Source organism: Carassius carassius, chromosome 37 (genome assembly GCF_963082965.1).
Source record: "Carassius carassius chromosome 37, fCarCar2.1, whole genome shotgun sequence".
In the NCBI taxonomy this organism is placed as follows: domain Eukaryota; kingdom Metazoa; phylum Chordata; class Actinopteri; order Cypriniformes; family Cyprinidae; genus Carassius; species Carassius carassius.
Genome location: NC_081791.1, coordinates 9,650,515 through 9,668,127, shown reverse-complemented (window position 1 = coordinate 9,668,127; position 17,613 = coordinate 9,650,515). Strand labels below are relative to the sequence as shown.

Sequence of the window (17,613 nt, the reverse complement as noted above, 5' to 3'; positions counted from 1 at the left end):
GCGAATTGTCAGAAGAAAAAAAAACGAACACCCGTGTGGAGACTAGTGGGACTCCTACAATTACCGCATTTTTCAGACTATAAGTCGCACCTGAGTATAAGTCGCATCAGTCCAAAAACACATCATGATGAGGAAAAAACATATATAAGTCGCACTGGACTATAAGTCGCATTTATTTAGAGCCAAGAACCAAGAGAAAACATTACCGTCTACAGCCACGAGAGGGCGCTCTATGTTTTCAGTGTAGACTACAGGAGCACTGAGCAGCATGGAGCACCCTCTCGCGGCTGGAGACGGTAATGTTTTCTCTTGGTTCATTTCTCTTGGTTCATTTCTCTCGGTTCATGTCAAATTAATTTAGATAAATAAGTCGCACCTGACTATAAGTCGCAGGATCAGCCAAACTATGAAAAAAGTGCGACTTATAGTCTGGTATCTTTGATTTAAAAAAATGTCCCGCAACTGAAAATGCTTTTCAAAAGAAGACCCACCACTTCTGGTTGACTTTGCACTGGGGCATTCTCTGCAGACTTATTTAAATATTGCGCGGTAAAGTCAGATCAGATCAGTTATCCAGAAAGAAAAGTCAGTTGATGTTGCCAAGTGTAAACGGGCCGTGTTCTGATTGACTGATGATCCGATCTACTTGATTGGATCATGGTGATCACATGTCAATGCCAAATGTAAACGCACCCAAAGTAATCACATGCATCTGATTCTGGTATGCAGGGTACCATTTTTCTCTTTGATGATAATTTATGAAAAAATGCTTGAATTGTCTTTTTCTCTTGCAATGTAGATAAGTCATGTTTCAACACACTGTTTAACTTCGAGGACATGCAGGAAATCACCCAGCACTTTGCTGTGGTCCATGTTGATGCTCCAGGCCAGCAAGAATCTGCCCCTCCATTCCCGACCGGGTAAGGCAAACTACCGAAAGACTTTTTATATCTGTATGTAGCATACAGCGTGCAGAGCAGTGCTGTATAACTGTGTGTGTGTATATATATATATATATATATATATATATATATATACATATATATATACATATATACATACCTACCTACCTACATATATATATATATATATATATATATATATATATATGTATATATATATATATACATATATATACATATATATATATATATATATATATATATATATATATATATATATATATATATACACATACACATACACATACACATACACATACACATACACACACACAAACACACACACACATATATATTAGGGATGGGCGTTTTCCACAAATATCACATTCGAATATTTGAGCTCACAATAAACGAATATTCCAATATTCGTTTATTTAAATTAAGTTTGAGACAGACGTTATTTTTCAGCAACATTTATTGTTTCCGTCATTTTGAACAAGCTTACACACAATAAGCTTGAACATTACACATCGTGTTTTGTAGCTGAAAACCTTTAACAATGCGTGCAAACAGGGGCGCTGCACAAGATCCCGGGCCCTATGCATAGGCAGTCCTAATGGGCCCCCCCCCCCCTTGAAAATATGTATTCCAGACTTTTCAGGGGTCCTCTCTTTCTCTGGGGCCCTGGTAATCAGTACTAGTTTTACCCCCAGTCCGACACCCCTGTGTGCAAACAAACAAATGTACAGATCAAAAGCAAAAAAAAAAAATGAACAAAGAAAAAATGTATAGCAGCCTGCAGCAATTAGGCTATTGTAGAACGTAGCCTACACTTAACTTTGAAACTGTCAGCAAATCTTTTTTGCTTTTTTTTCTATTGTTTTACATGTTCTTGTTAAGAAACACGGGCATGTAAACATGATCGGGGGAAAGTCGGCTCCTTAGTCTGTTAACAATAAGGCCGGCCGCTAAGAAATCGCGCTCTGACGGCACAGACATTGGCGGGACTCACAAATAACGGTGTGCCAAGCGAATAAGTTTTGTGAAGCGCTTCGTGTTTTCGTTTCACCACTGAATGGGATCCTCATCTGATCGAATACATGGCTCCAGCAAGAACTGTTTCCACTCGTCTCGGCTGGACTCTCTGTATAATCATCGCTGGAGAACTGGCTCAGCCTTTTCCGACGAGTGGGCATTGCATCCTCTTCATCGTTGGATCCTCTACATCCGCACCACTCACATCAAGGAACATGTTCTGATAATGTTCAAAAAAGTTTTTTTCTTACTTCTCTCATGTTTTCATCGAGAAACCTGAGATTTTTGTGCCGAGGGTCTAGGGCAGACGCAGGAAGAGGAGTTTTCACTGCATTCTCCAAGTTAGCGGTGTTTATTCGTTGCTTGAGAGATGCCGCAACAATGTTCTTGAATTCTGTCACTTTCTGTGATTCTCCACGGCATATTTGAAGTACTGTAGAAGACCGCCGTTCAGGGCCGTTCACATATCGCATCTTTTGCGCGCTCAAGTTCATAATGGAAGCGTGCGCATCGCCCGTTTTTTCCAGGTGCATCCGCACCGCATCGAGTTAAAAACATCTCAACTTTCAGAATGCCGCAAGCGCACCGCAGGTCATGTGACAAGAACTAAACATTCAGCTTCATCCTTTCCCGTAACAACGTTGAAAGCTCAGACAAGATGATGGAACAGCTGATCATAGCTGTATATGGATTGCCATTTTGAAATAAATTTAGAAGCAGAGCTACTGAAAGCGATTTTTTTGTGCTGCAAATCCATTTATCCTTTGCTGAAATTTCCGTGAGAGAGCGCGTCATTGTTGCTTAGCAACAGTAGACGCCTCAGGAGCGCTTCTGCCGAGCGATTTGGAAAGAAGCAGAAAGCTGCACGCCTAGTGTTTTTCACGCGTTATTAGGCGCGATATTCATTAATTAATTATTTTTTGCTTGCATCTTCAAATATGCTGTGGAGAATCACAGAAAGTGACCAAAGTAGGTTTTATTGTGAACTTTTTTTTTTTTTTTTGCGAAATTCGAATATCATTTTTATTTATCGAATAATTAGAGCAGAACGAATATTCGAATATTCCACTATCCGTGCACACCCCTAATATATATATATATATATATATATATATATATATATATATACATATATACATATATACATATATACATATATATATATATATATATATATATATATATATATACATATTACTGTTTTACCTTCACTGAATGTAGTGTTGCTGGAAGGTAGTAAGTAATGTTGAGTAATGCTAGTCAATCAATCACATGTGCTTCAAAGTTGATGTTTTTCACACCATCAGTAACATTTTGCTTTTCAAGCAGGAATAATCTGGTTGGCCAAATAGTCCCTTGAGGGCTGAGACACTTGTTAATTTTCCTAAATCAATGAACTAAAACACTTATACTTACAACCATGTGCATACTCTCCATAAACCCCCCTATTTTACAAATAATAATGCAGTCGGGAGATGGTGTGATGCAATGAGTGGTTTACACATTTTCAACCATTTAAAATGCATGAAAATAAATATTTTCTATCACTTTATCACTCTTGAAATAACCTGTACACTAAATAATCTAACCCTTATACTTATATAAAAATAGCAGTCTATTTATTTAGTGGCAGCAGGTGCAAAAAGACAAAAAAACGTGCACAAAAAGACGTGCACAGTTATCAAAGGTGCGAGTGCACGTACAGTTGTGGGAAACTAGGGTTGCCAACCCTAGTAATTGTAGATAGCATGCAATGCAATGCAATGCACTGATGAGGCTCCATCTATTCAACCATGTTGAAAACTCACACATTTACTACTGACAGTGTTTTCACCCTCACAACAAAAAATGATTTAAGATGGACTAATTTGTCACTCTCACCTTCCTCTTTTCATCAGGTACCAGTACCCAACCATGGATGAGCTTGCCGAGATGCTGCCCTCAGTTCTGACCCAGCTAAAGTGAGCCCAGACCTCAATCAGTCTGTACATGATCACTAACTCAGTACAAATAAATAAATAAATGCCACATGTTTAAAAAAAACATGGCTTCTATTAAAGCCTCAAATGATTTGTGTAATTTTATCAGAATATATGCCAATAAATAAGCAATATGAATGATTGTGCTTTAAAAGGATCAACAGTGTGATTGGTATCGGTGTGGGCGCGGGAGCTTATATCCTCACTAGACTGGCTGTAAGTAAAATATCTTCCCTTTTATTTTGCTGTAATGACCGATCAGTCATTGTATGTTGTAATATCTAACCTTTAGTTGGAGTAGCTTGTAAAAAATGCACCATTAGGTGTTTAATTGAGCAGCTGAAAGAAGATCCTTGAAGTCCATCTGCAGTAAAACCATCTGTCGTCAGTCTTCAATAAATCCCCTACACCTCCTTTGAGACTCAGTTCACGCATGCATTCACACTCTCGCCCCACACAAAGCTCTTATTCACCATCTACGCACAATCATGAACGCTGAGGATAGATACCTTCATAAACACAATCAAACACACACTCAGTCTCATGTCTCCTGCTGGTTATTATCAAGGTATAAAGTGATAAATGGTATTTTTCTCAAATGAACTAAAGAATCTTCAGTCCAGCTCCTCACACTTTCATGCAGCTTGCATTGCTCATTTATAATATTTCTGCCACTTGCTTATTGGGTTCAGAGCTCCTACACAGCTCTGCAGAAAAACTTTGGCACCATAAACTTAAAATCGTTTGTATTATAATTTGCTTGTCACATGCTCGTCCGTAGACATGTGGTCATGTGAGTGCTGCCTCGAGGGCTTGCATTTCTCTGAATGTCTGGTGCAGAGCATTATGCTGAAAGGAAAAAGAAGAGGTGTGAAACCTGAATTTTTTTCCATCACGATCACTGTAAAAAGACTTGATTAGTTCACATGGCTGCCTGTAACTGAATTTCTTTGGTAAAATCAAGTGTGAGCCCTTGCAGTAAGTTAGTGTTTTGGACACTGAGATCTTAAGAACTTAAGGTGTTGATATATAGGTCACGTGTAGGTAGACATTTTTGCTTGGTCACTTCTGAGGTTAAAGTTGACTTTCTCAGACCTGTAAAGCAATTTATAACGTGATCCCTTTCCCATGTCTTTACTTTGTTGAATTCTCAAGCCATTTTCTGTAACAGGCTTATTTCAATGGTAAAACAGAGTACTAGGGGTGGGCAATATAGCCTCCAAATTATATCACGATATTTCACGAATATTTGTGATAATGATATTCATGACGATATACAAAAAAATATGGAACAACATTTTATTGATGATTGAAGCTGGCAGGCAGCAACTTTTATTAGTGCAAACACAATGAAGGGCATTTGCCATCATTTTCCAGTGAGCAACTGTTATAATGACAGACTACCTATTTCAAAGTGTAAATCTAATGCCATAAGGTGGCAGAAGCAGCGTTATAAATAAATCTATTAATAAATCTAATAATATCATCATATATTGACCTTCATTTGTTGGAAAACTGTATGACTTTCTTCGGGGGAAATTTATTAATTCATTCATGCATTAAAGGGGACACCAGATGCCCATTTTCCATAAGTTTATATGCTTTTTCAGGGTCTTAGGGTTAGTTTAACCAAAAATGTAAATTAGCCTGTGATGTACTCACCTTCGAGGCACCCTAGGTGTATATGACTTTCTTCTTTCAGAAGATTCCAATTGGAATTATATTAAAAAATTCCCCTGGCCCCTCTAAGCTTTACAACGGGGTAAGTGGGTGCTTTTTGTAATGAGTCCAGAAGTCGTGAAATAAAGTGCGCACATCTGTAATGTGCTACAGCAGGCCTTTATTCACCCCCCGAAGCTGTGTGAGGCATGTTTTATTACAGTCTTCATTATCTTTGTTTGTTCAGAATAAGAAATTAAGTCATACAGGTTTGGGACAGCATGATGCAGCCAAGGGCAAGAGTTTTCATTTTTGTTTGAACCTATCCCTTTAAACAGCTATTTGCCTGTTAGCATAATTGAACTTTAACCAGTAACAAGCAAAATTGGTAATGTCCACCATAAAGGAAAGATGTTGCAGATGCAGAAGTATTTATACCTATTTGATGACAAAAATTGAAGATTACTCTTTAGAATAGTATGCACTGATGCACAAGAGAAAAGACTGAGAATGAGTATTCAGAAAGAAAATGGGACATTTTTTTTTTTTAAATCAAGTTTTCTGTGGTATTTTGTGCTCCTAGGCCAATCACAATGTGTTCGACTGCCACATGACACTGACAATAGGAAGCAATACCACAAGAAGTTAAGAATCTGTGTCATTAGACTGTTCGATCATCTACATGTCTAGCACCTAATCCTCTCAGTCAGTAGTCAGTATGAGCCATAATGATGGACTAATCCATGTAATCTTACCATTCTCTTAGCTGAATGAGCCTGCTCTGGTGGAGGGGTTGGTTCTCATCAATGTGGACCCATGTGCTAAGGGCTGGATTGACTGGGCTGCCTCGAAGGTAAAATTTTCAAAATTCACTGTCTAATCAGCATGTTTATTTTGTGCAGAAAATTATTAAATGGTTAAATAAATGACACTAAAAATATGATACTCGTACTGCCCCAGCAACAAGCTGTTGTATCTCCAAAGGTACAGTTTTTTGTAATAGGTACATTATGCTTTAGTCTGCCACAGTAGTTAAAAAAAGATACAATTTTAGTTGCATTCGCATTTCAGTGTTATCAACAGTGCATGCAATTAATTTTATTTTTTATTTTCTTTATACACTATTATGTGTAATTAAGATATCCTGTCCTTTCATTTTTAGCCAAAAGTTAACCCTAACCGTTCCTCCATACTTAAGATTTCTCAACAGATTAGCATAGTTGATCTTCTTAAAGATTTCCCTGTTGTAAAGCTCATAATAACCTTACAGGTCAGAATGCTAATGCTACAATAATAAAAGGTGCTCAAATCAGTGGAGGTGCTGGGAACAAAATTTATTTGATCTTCAAACATTGTGCTTTTCACTAAACATTTGCATGTGTTTTTCTGTTGTAGTTATCTGGATGGACCAGTAATCTAGTAGACATTGTGATGGAACACCATTTCAGCACGGTAGGCATTAAATATGACACTCACCTCCGCATCTATAAGATGATTCACTCAGAAACAAAACATTTCTCTTAGAGTCTGTTCATGAGTTTTTGTTCCTCAGGACGAGCTGACAGAGAACCAGGAGATCATTCAAACATATCGTCTGCACATCGCTCAGGACATCAATCAGGACAACCTGGCTCTCTTCTGCCACTCCTACAACAGGTGACATTATCAGTTCATGTACTGATCATTGTCATATGAGCTGATCTTGATAGACATTTTCATTTGCATATCACAGTCGCCGAGATCTGGAGATTGAGAGGCCTGTCCTGGGACTTAATGAAAATACGGTCAAAACGCTGAAGTAGGTTGTTTGGTTGTCTGTTTTTGTCCATTTTGGCTGTAAATCATTGTGCCTTCTCTTCCTTAGACCTTTATGTCTGTCTTCTCTTACCGTTTAGGTGTCCTGCCTTGCTAATAGTTGGTGACACGTCACCAGCAGTAGAGGCTGTGGTGAGTGACTAATCAAAAACATTGCCATTGCATCTATGGGCAATGGTAGAGAACACAGTGTGCTTTCTAAAAGGCCCATTATGCTCATTATCTCTTTATTTATGTTCAGAGTATACCAATGACATCACATCCTTAAAGTGGCTGTGCATTGTAAATTACTCCTGAATAACTTATAATATGGTTCTGGTCTTGCATCCTGATTGTCCAAAATGGCAATTCTATCTGTTCTAAAATCCTTAATGCAGTAACAGTTTATTGTGCACTTAGTGAACACCTTCTGAGTTTGACTAAGTGTGGCACTTTAAAGTGAGACTGACTAGTGTTGTCAAAAGACCCGGTACTTCGGTACAAAAAAAATGAAAATGTCACAGTACCAGGTTTCTTTAAGTACCGATGGTACTGAGTACCCGGTCAACCTGGTTTTTGACGCATACAGCGCTATGATTTCCGCGAAGCAGAAAACGTGGACGGAATCTCAAATCCCCTTTATTTACCAAAAAATAAAAGGTTTAAATTAGATTAATTAAAAGACAAATTAAATTTGGGTGAAACTTGTTCACTGTTTTTCATAATTATATTACTTGTAGAAAAACTTTAAACACAATTGTAAATAAGTATAAAGAATGGCATTGGTTTTATTTTTAGTGATAAAAAAGAACTTTTTTTTTAATTAGCATATTTTTGTGTTTTGCTTTGGTACCGAAATTGGTAACGAGAACCGTGGATTTTTACTGGTATCGGTACCGAATACTGAACTTTTGAGTAAGACCTTTTGGTTTAGTGTAGAGATGGACATTTTATCTGTCTATACCTTCCATTTTGTTTCTGAACTCACCAGGTGGGATTTTATCTGTTTTTTTTTTTTGCAGGTTGAATGCAACTCAAGGCTAAATCCAACCAAGACTACTTTACTCAAGGCATGTCAGCTTTTTCCTCCTAGAGCAATGTTTTAATTCAAGGATGCAAACTCTCATCTTTGTGTAGACTGAATGTGGTTTTTAGTTGTCAAGAAAGTGCTGCACTGAGCTATTTTACTCAAAAGAGAGAGTGGTTTCCAGTAAATGTAGCACCACAAAAAACTCCATCTCTGCATGTGGTGGGAGTTTGGGTCGCTTGTAAAATACATTTGAAAATGTAATTTTTTTTATTCTAAATCTGTCAACAAATAAAATGCTTGAGGTCTCACCATCGCTAATCCTGTCAGAAGTCAATCAGTCATGAAGAATCTTAGACAAAATCCAGAAGAACTGTGGCAACATCTCCAGACGTTTGAAGAAACCCACCTGCAAAGCTACCTGAAAAACAATGTGCAAGTGCACCTAGAATGAAAGCTGTTTTAAATGCAAAGGGTGGTCACACCATATGTTAATTAAATGTAGTTAATAGAAGTTAATGTCTGACATTTACTTCTGAAAGCCTTCTCACAGACTAAAACTTTTCACAGTACTATAACTTTGCAGGTAGGTTTCTTCAATCAAGTGTCTTGGAGACAATGCCACAGTCTGGTTTTAGTCTGACTCAGGGTTTTTTCTTTTTCTTTCTTATTCTAATTCCAGTCAGATCGAAGATCCAAAGATCAGATCTCTGTGTGGAGCACTGGCTGTTGTCAGACTCCTTGTGCAGACAAAATCTCACTAGATTATTACGATTAATGGCAAAAGGAAATGTAAACTGATACTTACTACTGACACACTTAAACAAAAGATAAAAAATAACTGCCTTTTTTAAATCCTATCTTGTGCTAAAATCAATTGTAAATAATTCTTAAGCTATATTTTAAGGATCTGGGGTCACATCTTTGTGACATTTCTCGAGTTTCCATCTCTGTTGATTATTGTTCCCTTCCTCTCTTCAGATGGCAGATTGTGGTGGACTTCCCCAAGTTGTCCAAGTAAGAATAAAAGACAACACTATTGTGTCTAGCACAGCATCAGTTTGATGTCATTTGGACTTGTATTAAATGTGGATGTTTTCTATTTTCAGCCGGGTAAACTCGCTGAGGCTTTCAAGTACTTTGTCCAGGGAATGGGCTACAGTAAGTATCTGTCCTCTTTCTGTCTTTTCATAGGTCACTTTAATGTTAAATGTTTAATCGTGTCATCTTCCTCTGTTATATACCTTCACTTTTTATATGAATTTGGTCTCTTGTTTGCATTTTTGTCTGAAAGCATCTTGTTGTTAGAGAGATGTCAGCTTTGTCATGTTGATCAACGACTTGCATGCTGTATGTCTGCGGTGGTTTAATAATGTACGTCATAAATTCTCACACAACTCAAACATCTAAAACAGCAGCAGGAATATGACACATTGATGGGTGTAGGTGTGAGAGAGAAAACTGCCTGTTCAAAGCAAGAACACAAGGCATCAGATGTTAGGAATCTTGAAAAGAACTGTAATTCATCCACTGCTGATCTGGCTTTATTACTCCAAGCATCAAGCCAGTATTCTTGAGTTAAGCAGGTTTCAGATCAGCAACCCGCTGCACTAACATATGATTTATCTCCTGTGTGGCTGTGCAGTGCTGCGTTCTTCAGCGTGTAAGTACACTAGTCTTCCTCTAAGAGCATGCTGTGTGGCATGAGCCCTGTGTGACAGATCCTCTCTGATCTTCAGGATAAATATCTCTCTTGCCCTAATCTAAAGATCCTTTGACTGAAAAGAGGTTTGAATAGCATGTAAACTTTATTGCTGTAATACCTCACACCTCCATGAATCTGTATCCAAGGCCTCAGCTTCATTCAGCTCTAATGTTTATATGGTTATTTTCAGAGTAGCCTCTTATTACATAATATAATCATTAAATGAAATGTGTGTGTTTGATTGTATTTAAATGTGTGTGATTTCTATTGGTGCAACGGATCCCAATCACTTGGGATTTCTAAACCACTTTCAGCACTGAATTATTGCAAGTTTTGGCAAGTTTGTCTATAAAGAATCCCAACAGCTCTCTTAAAATCCTCCCCTTTGTTAAACATCATTTTGGGCTTTTTAAATATGCATTCACTACTGAGGGTTTTAACACAAAGTCACCAGTACACTAGTGGCATTTACAGCTATGTATTACATATGTGAATTGTAGTTACAATTAGTGCCTGCCACAACAGCAGCAATATTTTAGACTTTATTAGCCATTTAAAAAATTTACCAAGAAAAGGAAGTCAAAGTTCAGAGTCATGAATGCATCTCTTCCTGAATTAAGTACACTACTGATCAAAAGTTTGGGGCTGCTAAGATTTTTAAGTATGTTTTGGAAATAAGTCTCTTATGCTCACCAAGGCTTCATTTATTTGATCAAACATAAAGTAGATTCTGTAATATTGTGAAATATTTAATAAGAACTGATTTGATTTTAATGTTTTAAAATGTAATTTCTTCAATTTTCAGCATCATTACTCCTATCTTCAGTGTCACATGATACTTCAAAAATCATTCTTATATGCTGATTTGCTGCTTAAATAGCGTTTCTTATTATTAATGTTGAAAACAGCTGTTTCTTAAAATGTTTGTGGGAACCATGTTCCGTTTTTTTCCAGGATTTTTTAAATAGAATAGCATTTATTTGAATTAGAACTATTTTATAGCATTTTAAATGTCTTAACTGACACATTTGATCAGTTTAATGCATCCTGAATAGAATAGAAGTAGTCATCTTAACAGTAATCAAAAATCTTAATCAACCCAAATTTTTAGTGTACCCATGTTAAGCTGTTGTTCTGACATTCCAGGAAGTGTTTCTGACTTACTCAACACAATTACACTAGCAACGGTCACTTGTTATTTTGTGTGCTCTGAGAGTGTGAGGAATGTGATCGAAAGCAGCTTGACTCATTTGAAAATGCTCACATTTTAATGTGATTTGTCACATTCCTCCTCCATAGGTCAATAATCTAATCCTGAGATCTGTTGATCTTTTTGTAAGTCTATTCTTGTTTCTCTTCTGAAAAATACAGCCCTCCCTAACAGAAACACGCGCACACACACACACACACACACACACACACACACACACACAATGTAAGATTTGTGCCATCTAGACCATTTAATTCAGAATGTAATCAAAAACACTTTGGTTCTGCTGTGGTGTTATTTATAAGGGTTAGAAGTTTAAAAATGGCTCTGACTTCATAGGTCTTGAAATAAAGTGTTCTCAAATTTTAAGGTTTTTTTTTTTTTTTTTTTTACAATTCATGGTATTAACTATTTAATATATGTACGCTCACCTGCCACTTTATTAGGTATACCTGTTCAATTGCTTGGTAACACAAATTGCTAATCATCGAATCACATAGCAGCAACTCAATGCATTTAGGCATTTAGATGTGGTGAAGATGACTTGAAGTTCAAACCGAGCATCAGAATGGGGAAGAAAGGGGATTTAAGTGACTCTGAACGTGGAATGGTTGTTGGTGCCAGACGGGCTATTTCAAAAACTGCTGATCTACTGGGATTTTCACACACAACCATCTCTAGGGTTTACAGAGAATGGTCCAAAAAATAAAAAAAATCCAGTGAGCGCCAGTTGTGTGGACGAAAATGCCTTGTTGATGTCAGAGGTCAGAGGAGAATTGGCAGACTGGTTAGAGATGATAGAAAGGCAACAGTAACTCAAATAACCACTAGTTACAACCAAGGTATGCAGAACACCATCTCTGAACACACAACACGTCGAACCCTGAAGCAGATTGGGTACAGCAGCAGATGACCACACCGGGTGCTACCAATTGAGCACCGTTTAATAAACACCACAGCCTACCTGAGTATTGTTTCTGACGGTCACAAAGCTCAAATCATCTCAGACTGGTTTCTTGAACAGGACAATGAGTTCACTTTACTCAAATGGCCTCCACAGTTACCAGATCTTAATCCAGTAAAGCAGCTTTGGGATGTGGTGGAACGGGAGATTCGCATCATGAATGTGCAGCCGACAAATCTGCAGCAACTGTGTGATGCTATCATGTCAATATGGACCAAAATAATCTCTGAGGAATGTTTCCAACACCTTGTTGAATCTATGACTCAAAGAATTAAGGCAGTTCTGAAGGCAAAAAGGTGTCCAAGCCTGTACTAGCAAGGTGTACCAAATAAAGTGGTCACTGAGTGTATATTGACTAAAACAGCAGACTATAGGTTTTTATATTTACAGTTTATGAATTTTAAAAGCAATGCATTTGGTAGAATTACAGTAATGATCAACTATTACAATTCATAATCCGTTGCAACAGTGCATTTTTACACCCAAAATGTTTGAAAGGTTGATTGTAAGATATCAGTTTTTTTTATTTTTTTGGTTTATTTTATGATGTCTATTTTTGTACAAAAAAAAAAACAGAAAAAAACACAGAACTTCCTACTCATTGACAAAGAAACCCTGTTCTACATGTTGCCGATTAACAAATAGATTAGAAATTAGGTACTTCTGTACTTATTAATCATCCTTTTTTCATTATACAGTAAAGTATTTGTTAGTGCAGACTTTTTAAATTGTAGGTTTAGACAAAAAAAGCACCTAACATATTGTATATGATTGTGATTCTTCTTTTGTCTCGGTGGAAATATTAGTGTATGCAGAATGAGTCATTAGCAGAGCATAATGATCATTGGCTGATTCATTGACATTTGTATTTCAGTAGAGGTAGGGTATCCGGTAATTTCCACCTTGTGTTTCGAGTCGGTTAAGTGTGTTTGTCAGTCTTTTTTTGTTCTGTTCTTTGTTTCTGTTTTGGGTGTGTTTCATCTTTAACAAACCCACAAGTGAACGCTCTAGTGAGGGACTATCCCAGAAGACCGTTTCCCTTCTAGAGAGCTTCTCTCACTTTCTCTATACTTTCAAATGTTAACTCTTTCACCACGGTCTTAAAATTATATTAACCAAGACTACTATTTAATGGTTTGGGTTTTTGTCTTCTCCATCCACATGTTTGATTAGTAGTGAATATCCTTGACACTTTGAGGCAGTGGTCACCAACCTTTTCAAGCCTAAGATCACATACAAAGTCCAAATGTAAACCAAGATCTACCACTTGCAAAAAATTATGAAAAAACAAGGCCACAATTAAGTTATACTTTTACATTCTCTGTTGCCTGTTAGTCACTAGCAAAATATTTATTTAACTATACAAACTGTCAACTATAATTCAACATTTTCAACAGTAATACAACATTAAGTATTTCCACAGGCATATTACTCATATATATAATCACAATAATCAGTCAATTACAGGCCTAAGCCAATAATGTACTGTTTCACTTTCCCTTTTAAAACATATTCCAAACACTTCAAAATGAAAATACTTAGGTTAGTGAAACTAGCATACAATATATTATGACTTTGAGCCGAATCTGCCCGAGCAGATGGATATTATTGGTACATCTCATCACACCGGCACCCAGTTTGCGCGTCTAAATTACTTGTATGGTCTGGTTTTCAGTCTAAAACAGTTGTGTCAAGTATAAATGCCTCATCTGTTTTGGGAGGTGCGCGTGCAGTCAGCGGAGGCTCGCGCTGCGGTGCCAGGCGAAAGTATAAAGAAGGCGGTTGTTTTACAGACATTATATGTAAACTATAGGCTATTTGATTGGACAGATATACCCCTCTCCCTCCCCTAGACACCATTTACTACACACAATAGGCTCACACATTTTAAATTAATAAATAATAATGAATAGAAATATTTTTTTTGTCTGATTTTGAAAACTCTTCGCAATCGACTTAAAATGCTTCCAAGATCGACTTGTCGACCGTGATCGACGGGCTTTAAGGATATTCCCCTTAAATCTGTTATGTCAAAAAGAGAACCATAGCCAGCCAAAAAAAAACAAAGAAAAAGTTCACTTTGCCACTGGCTGCCACTTGCATTTTGAATAATTTAGACCATTAACTTACAGTCAAGGCTATTCCCATCACCTGGTCTACTGTCCCCTACTATCCTTGCGTGTTCTCCTGTAGCTTCTGCTTAATCTTTCCTTTTCTCTATCCTCCCTCTTTTAGAAAGTACTATCAAATAATCTCTCCCTTTCCTCTGTCCCATCTTTTTCCTCCTTTCCCTTTCCCCTTTCTTCCTTCTTGACCCTTACATCCAATGCAAACAGTCCCTCATGTGCTACTCAGCCACCTGAACAGCGAATCAGGTATCATGAGATCAACCAGAACCTTTAGCTGAGCCTAAGCTTGTCATCTCAACCTCCCATGCTTCCTGTCTGTCTGTCTTTGTCCCTCCCATCCCAATCACATACATACCAATGTCTTTTTGTCTGCATCACGGCGTGTAAAGCATGGAAAATGGACATATCTTGTCTGTTTGTATATTATTAGTCTGAGAGAATGTAAATTTGTCCAACAGATCTTATTATATTCTTTTTATGACTTGCATAGAAACATAACTGTACTTTGCATGCCATATTCTGCACTGAAGTTGACTATTCATTTTGCTGCAATGGTAAAAATAAATTTGCGCTTGATCCTCACCAGAGGATTATCTTTCCTTTATGGGAGAATAATGACTGCAGTGTCCAAGTGGGGCGGTTGTGTCACCCCAGGATTCAGAGATTTATTAATGGAGTAATGCAGGAATAAGTGCTTAAACCCAGAAACCAGTTGGCATTATCATTGTCCCAATATCAATGGGGCTTTTGAATGGGCTTTTGATTAAATGCCTGAAACTATGTCTGTGGTTAACACAAGTAATAAATAAATATATATTTCCATAGATTACAATATCTACAATACACCACCCATAATTTGGTCATAAAATGGTCAACTCATTTACTAACTAGTCCGCATTTATAACCTGGTTTTTTAAAATAGCTCTTGCAAACGATTACAACTCAAATTTTAAAGATTGAAACAGTTGTTGAAATTTTATTGGTGGTGACGTTGAAGTCATGAAACTATGAAGTTTGCTATAGCCCAACTTTAGCTTTACCTCTGCCAGTTGTTTTCATGGTGTTCAAGTTTGTGAAGAACATCTTGATGAAGAAAATGTGTAAGAATCATGAACATTTGTTAGTCATAGAGCTTATTTTCTGCAATAATCCAAAAGCCAAAGGAAAAATCCTATTGGATTTGTCAAGCGAACCATGGTGATGTTACTTCCATGTTGGCCTACAAAAATGCACCATCCCTGCAGCATTAAGAAAAGAATTCGCTCTTGAGCCCCAAGTATACTTCGTTTTTGTTCACCTATGCTAGCATATGAGTACAGTTGAATGCGTAGCCTTTCAAAGTATACTACATTTAATGTTGTGTGCAAAGTCGACAAATGTGCTCTTTAAAGCTTCATCCATGGCGTGTCTGCTCTATTTTTCCCTGTATATTATGACCGATAAAATATTTTTTAACTCTTTTAAACCAAAGCTAAGCTCTCTTGAGGGCATGTTGTTGTTGCAAAAATCAGGTGGTGCGCATACTATTCTGATGGCACAATTCATGTCACATGCACTGTACTCTGTCCCTCGCGCAGGTGTAAAAAGTGAAGTATACTTTGGGCTATGGCTGAATCCCAATTTTCAGACTTTTCATCCTGTATAATACATAAATAATATACAAGACAAGGTCACAAACTGCAGTGCAAAAGTAGTGATAGTAGTGTCTCAAAGGGGGTTTTCTCACTAACATTTGGTGTGCACCCGGGTTCATTTGACTTTAGAGTTTGGTTTGTTTTGGATAATGAACCATACCAGAGTTCACCTAAAAAGTGCTAAAGTAAGCAATCGTATTAAAACACTGAAGTGAACCACTATTAATGAGATATATCTGTGTATTTATTTACTCATTTGCTTTCCTGACAAGCGTGACTGATGCACTGCAAGCAGAGAGAATTTATTTCTCCTTTCAGCTCGCAGGAATTGACTCCCACATTCTTTTGAACCTTTACATTACAGACGGAACAAATAGACGCATGTGCCATTTTGTGGTGGCACTTTGGAGACTAATACCTGGCAACAGGCTAAACAGTTGCCACTCTGATGATGCAATTGTATCATGGTTTAGAACCGAAAACTACTGTGTGAACACATCAGTGGGGACAGGGGAAGGGGGACCAATCAAACTCTGGATCAGACCAAGACCTGAACCAAGTGAAAGCATCCCAATAGTGTTATTTGTGAGATATTTCTGTAATGCGAATAAAAGAAATTACATACAACTAGTGTAGTTTAGTTAATAAACAAAAATAACTTTGAGACAGTATTTTTATAACAGTACTTTTACAGTATAATAAATAACAGTACTTTTTAGTGGATCAAATAAATGCATCATGCATAAAATAAGCAAGTTATCTCTTTGAAAAGATACCACCTGCATTTTTGATGATTTTCACTACAATTTCATGGCCCCCAGAATACATTGTTGTATAAATATATGCACATGCAATACATCAAAATAAAGAACAGACCACTTTTAAACTAAATCGGTTTTATTTTAACTTCAAGCCTTCTTTTTTCATCAACACTTGAATGTAGGTAAGACTCATAAAAAAAAAATTTGCAAAAGGCTGAGAAAATCGCATTTTTATCAAAAACTACATCTGGATCACATTCAGTATGATGATCAAAGCAAAGATGCAGTGGATGGCTTCCGTCAGCACTTTCAAAGCTTGCACAGACCTTTACCGCTTCCTGGATTGATATTTTACTCTGAAACATTAGGCCGTTTACATTTATATGCTGTTTTTGTTGACAATCGCATTATTTTTCATATGCATATACTTCTATACGAGATCGCTCATTTCTGTCTTCCTCGCCTGTGTTTTTGATCGGGACAATTCTAGACTCAATCAGAAGATGCGTAATGGCGCAATCGAGTATATAACAGTGAAAACAGTAAATTCTGTGTTTGGCAGGGAAATAGTTAAAGGTTTGAATCAGTCTGAAACATATGAAACAAATTCTCTCTCTGTGGCAGTATTTAATTTAATGGCCTTTTATCCATAAACCTCAGAATTTAATTGAAACAGAATTTGATTGAATTTGTCTCAATCCATTTTGCAGCAAATCTCAGTCAATGGTGTGCATACTTTCAGAAGTATGTGAATTGGGATTCAGCTTACTATTCTCATTAACCATAAGCCAAATTGCCATCATAATTCAGTCAG

At 37.1% G+C, this 17,613-nt stretch overlaps 1 protein-coding gene across 7 annotated transcripts in view; it reads left to right on the top strand.

Annotated features, from left to right (window-relative positions):
• Positions 1-17,613, top strand: part of LOC132117966 (protein NDRG3-like) — a 43,633-nt gene that overhangs the window by 24,317 nt on the left and 1,703 nt on the right. For 2 of the 7 annotated variants that reach the window (XM_059527372.1, XM_059527375.1), the window contains 13 exons: positions 800-920; positions 3,836-3,898; positions 4,072-4,132; positions 6,342-6,428; positions 6,971-7,027; positions 7,128-7,231; positions 7,308-7,373; positions 7,471-7,522; positions 8,392-8,439; positions 9,378-9,413; positions 9,506-9,557; positions 10,042-10,059; positions 14,612-14,650. In XM_059527372.1, the coding sequence (XP_059383355.1) occupies positions 800-920; positions 3,836-3,898; positions 4,072-4,132; positions 6,342-6,428; positions 6,971-7,027; positions 7,128-7,231; positions 7,308-7,373; positions 7,471-7,522; positions 8,392-8,439; positions 9,378-9,413; positions 9,506-9,557; positions 10,042-10,059; positions 14,612-14,650 (804 nt within the window). Of the gene's footprint in view, positions 1-799; positions 921-3,835; positions 3,899-4,071; positions 4,133-6,341; positions 6,429-6,970; positions 7,028-7,127; positions 7,232-7,307; positions 7,374-7,470; positions 7,523-8,391; positions 8,440-9,377; positions 9,414-9,505; positions 9,558-10,041; positions 10,060-11,400; positions 11,644-14,611; positions 14,651-17,613 lie in introns of those variants that run through there. The other 5 variants (XM_059527373.1, XM_059527378.1, XM_059527377.1 and 2 more) reach the window with 4 other exon arrangements.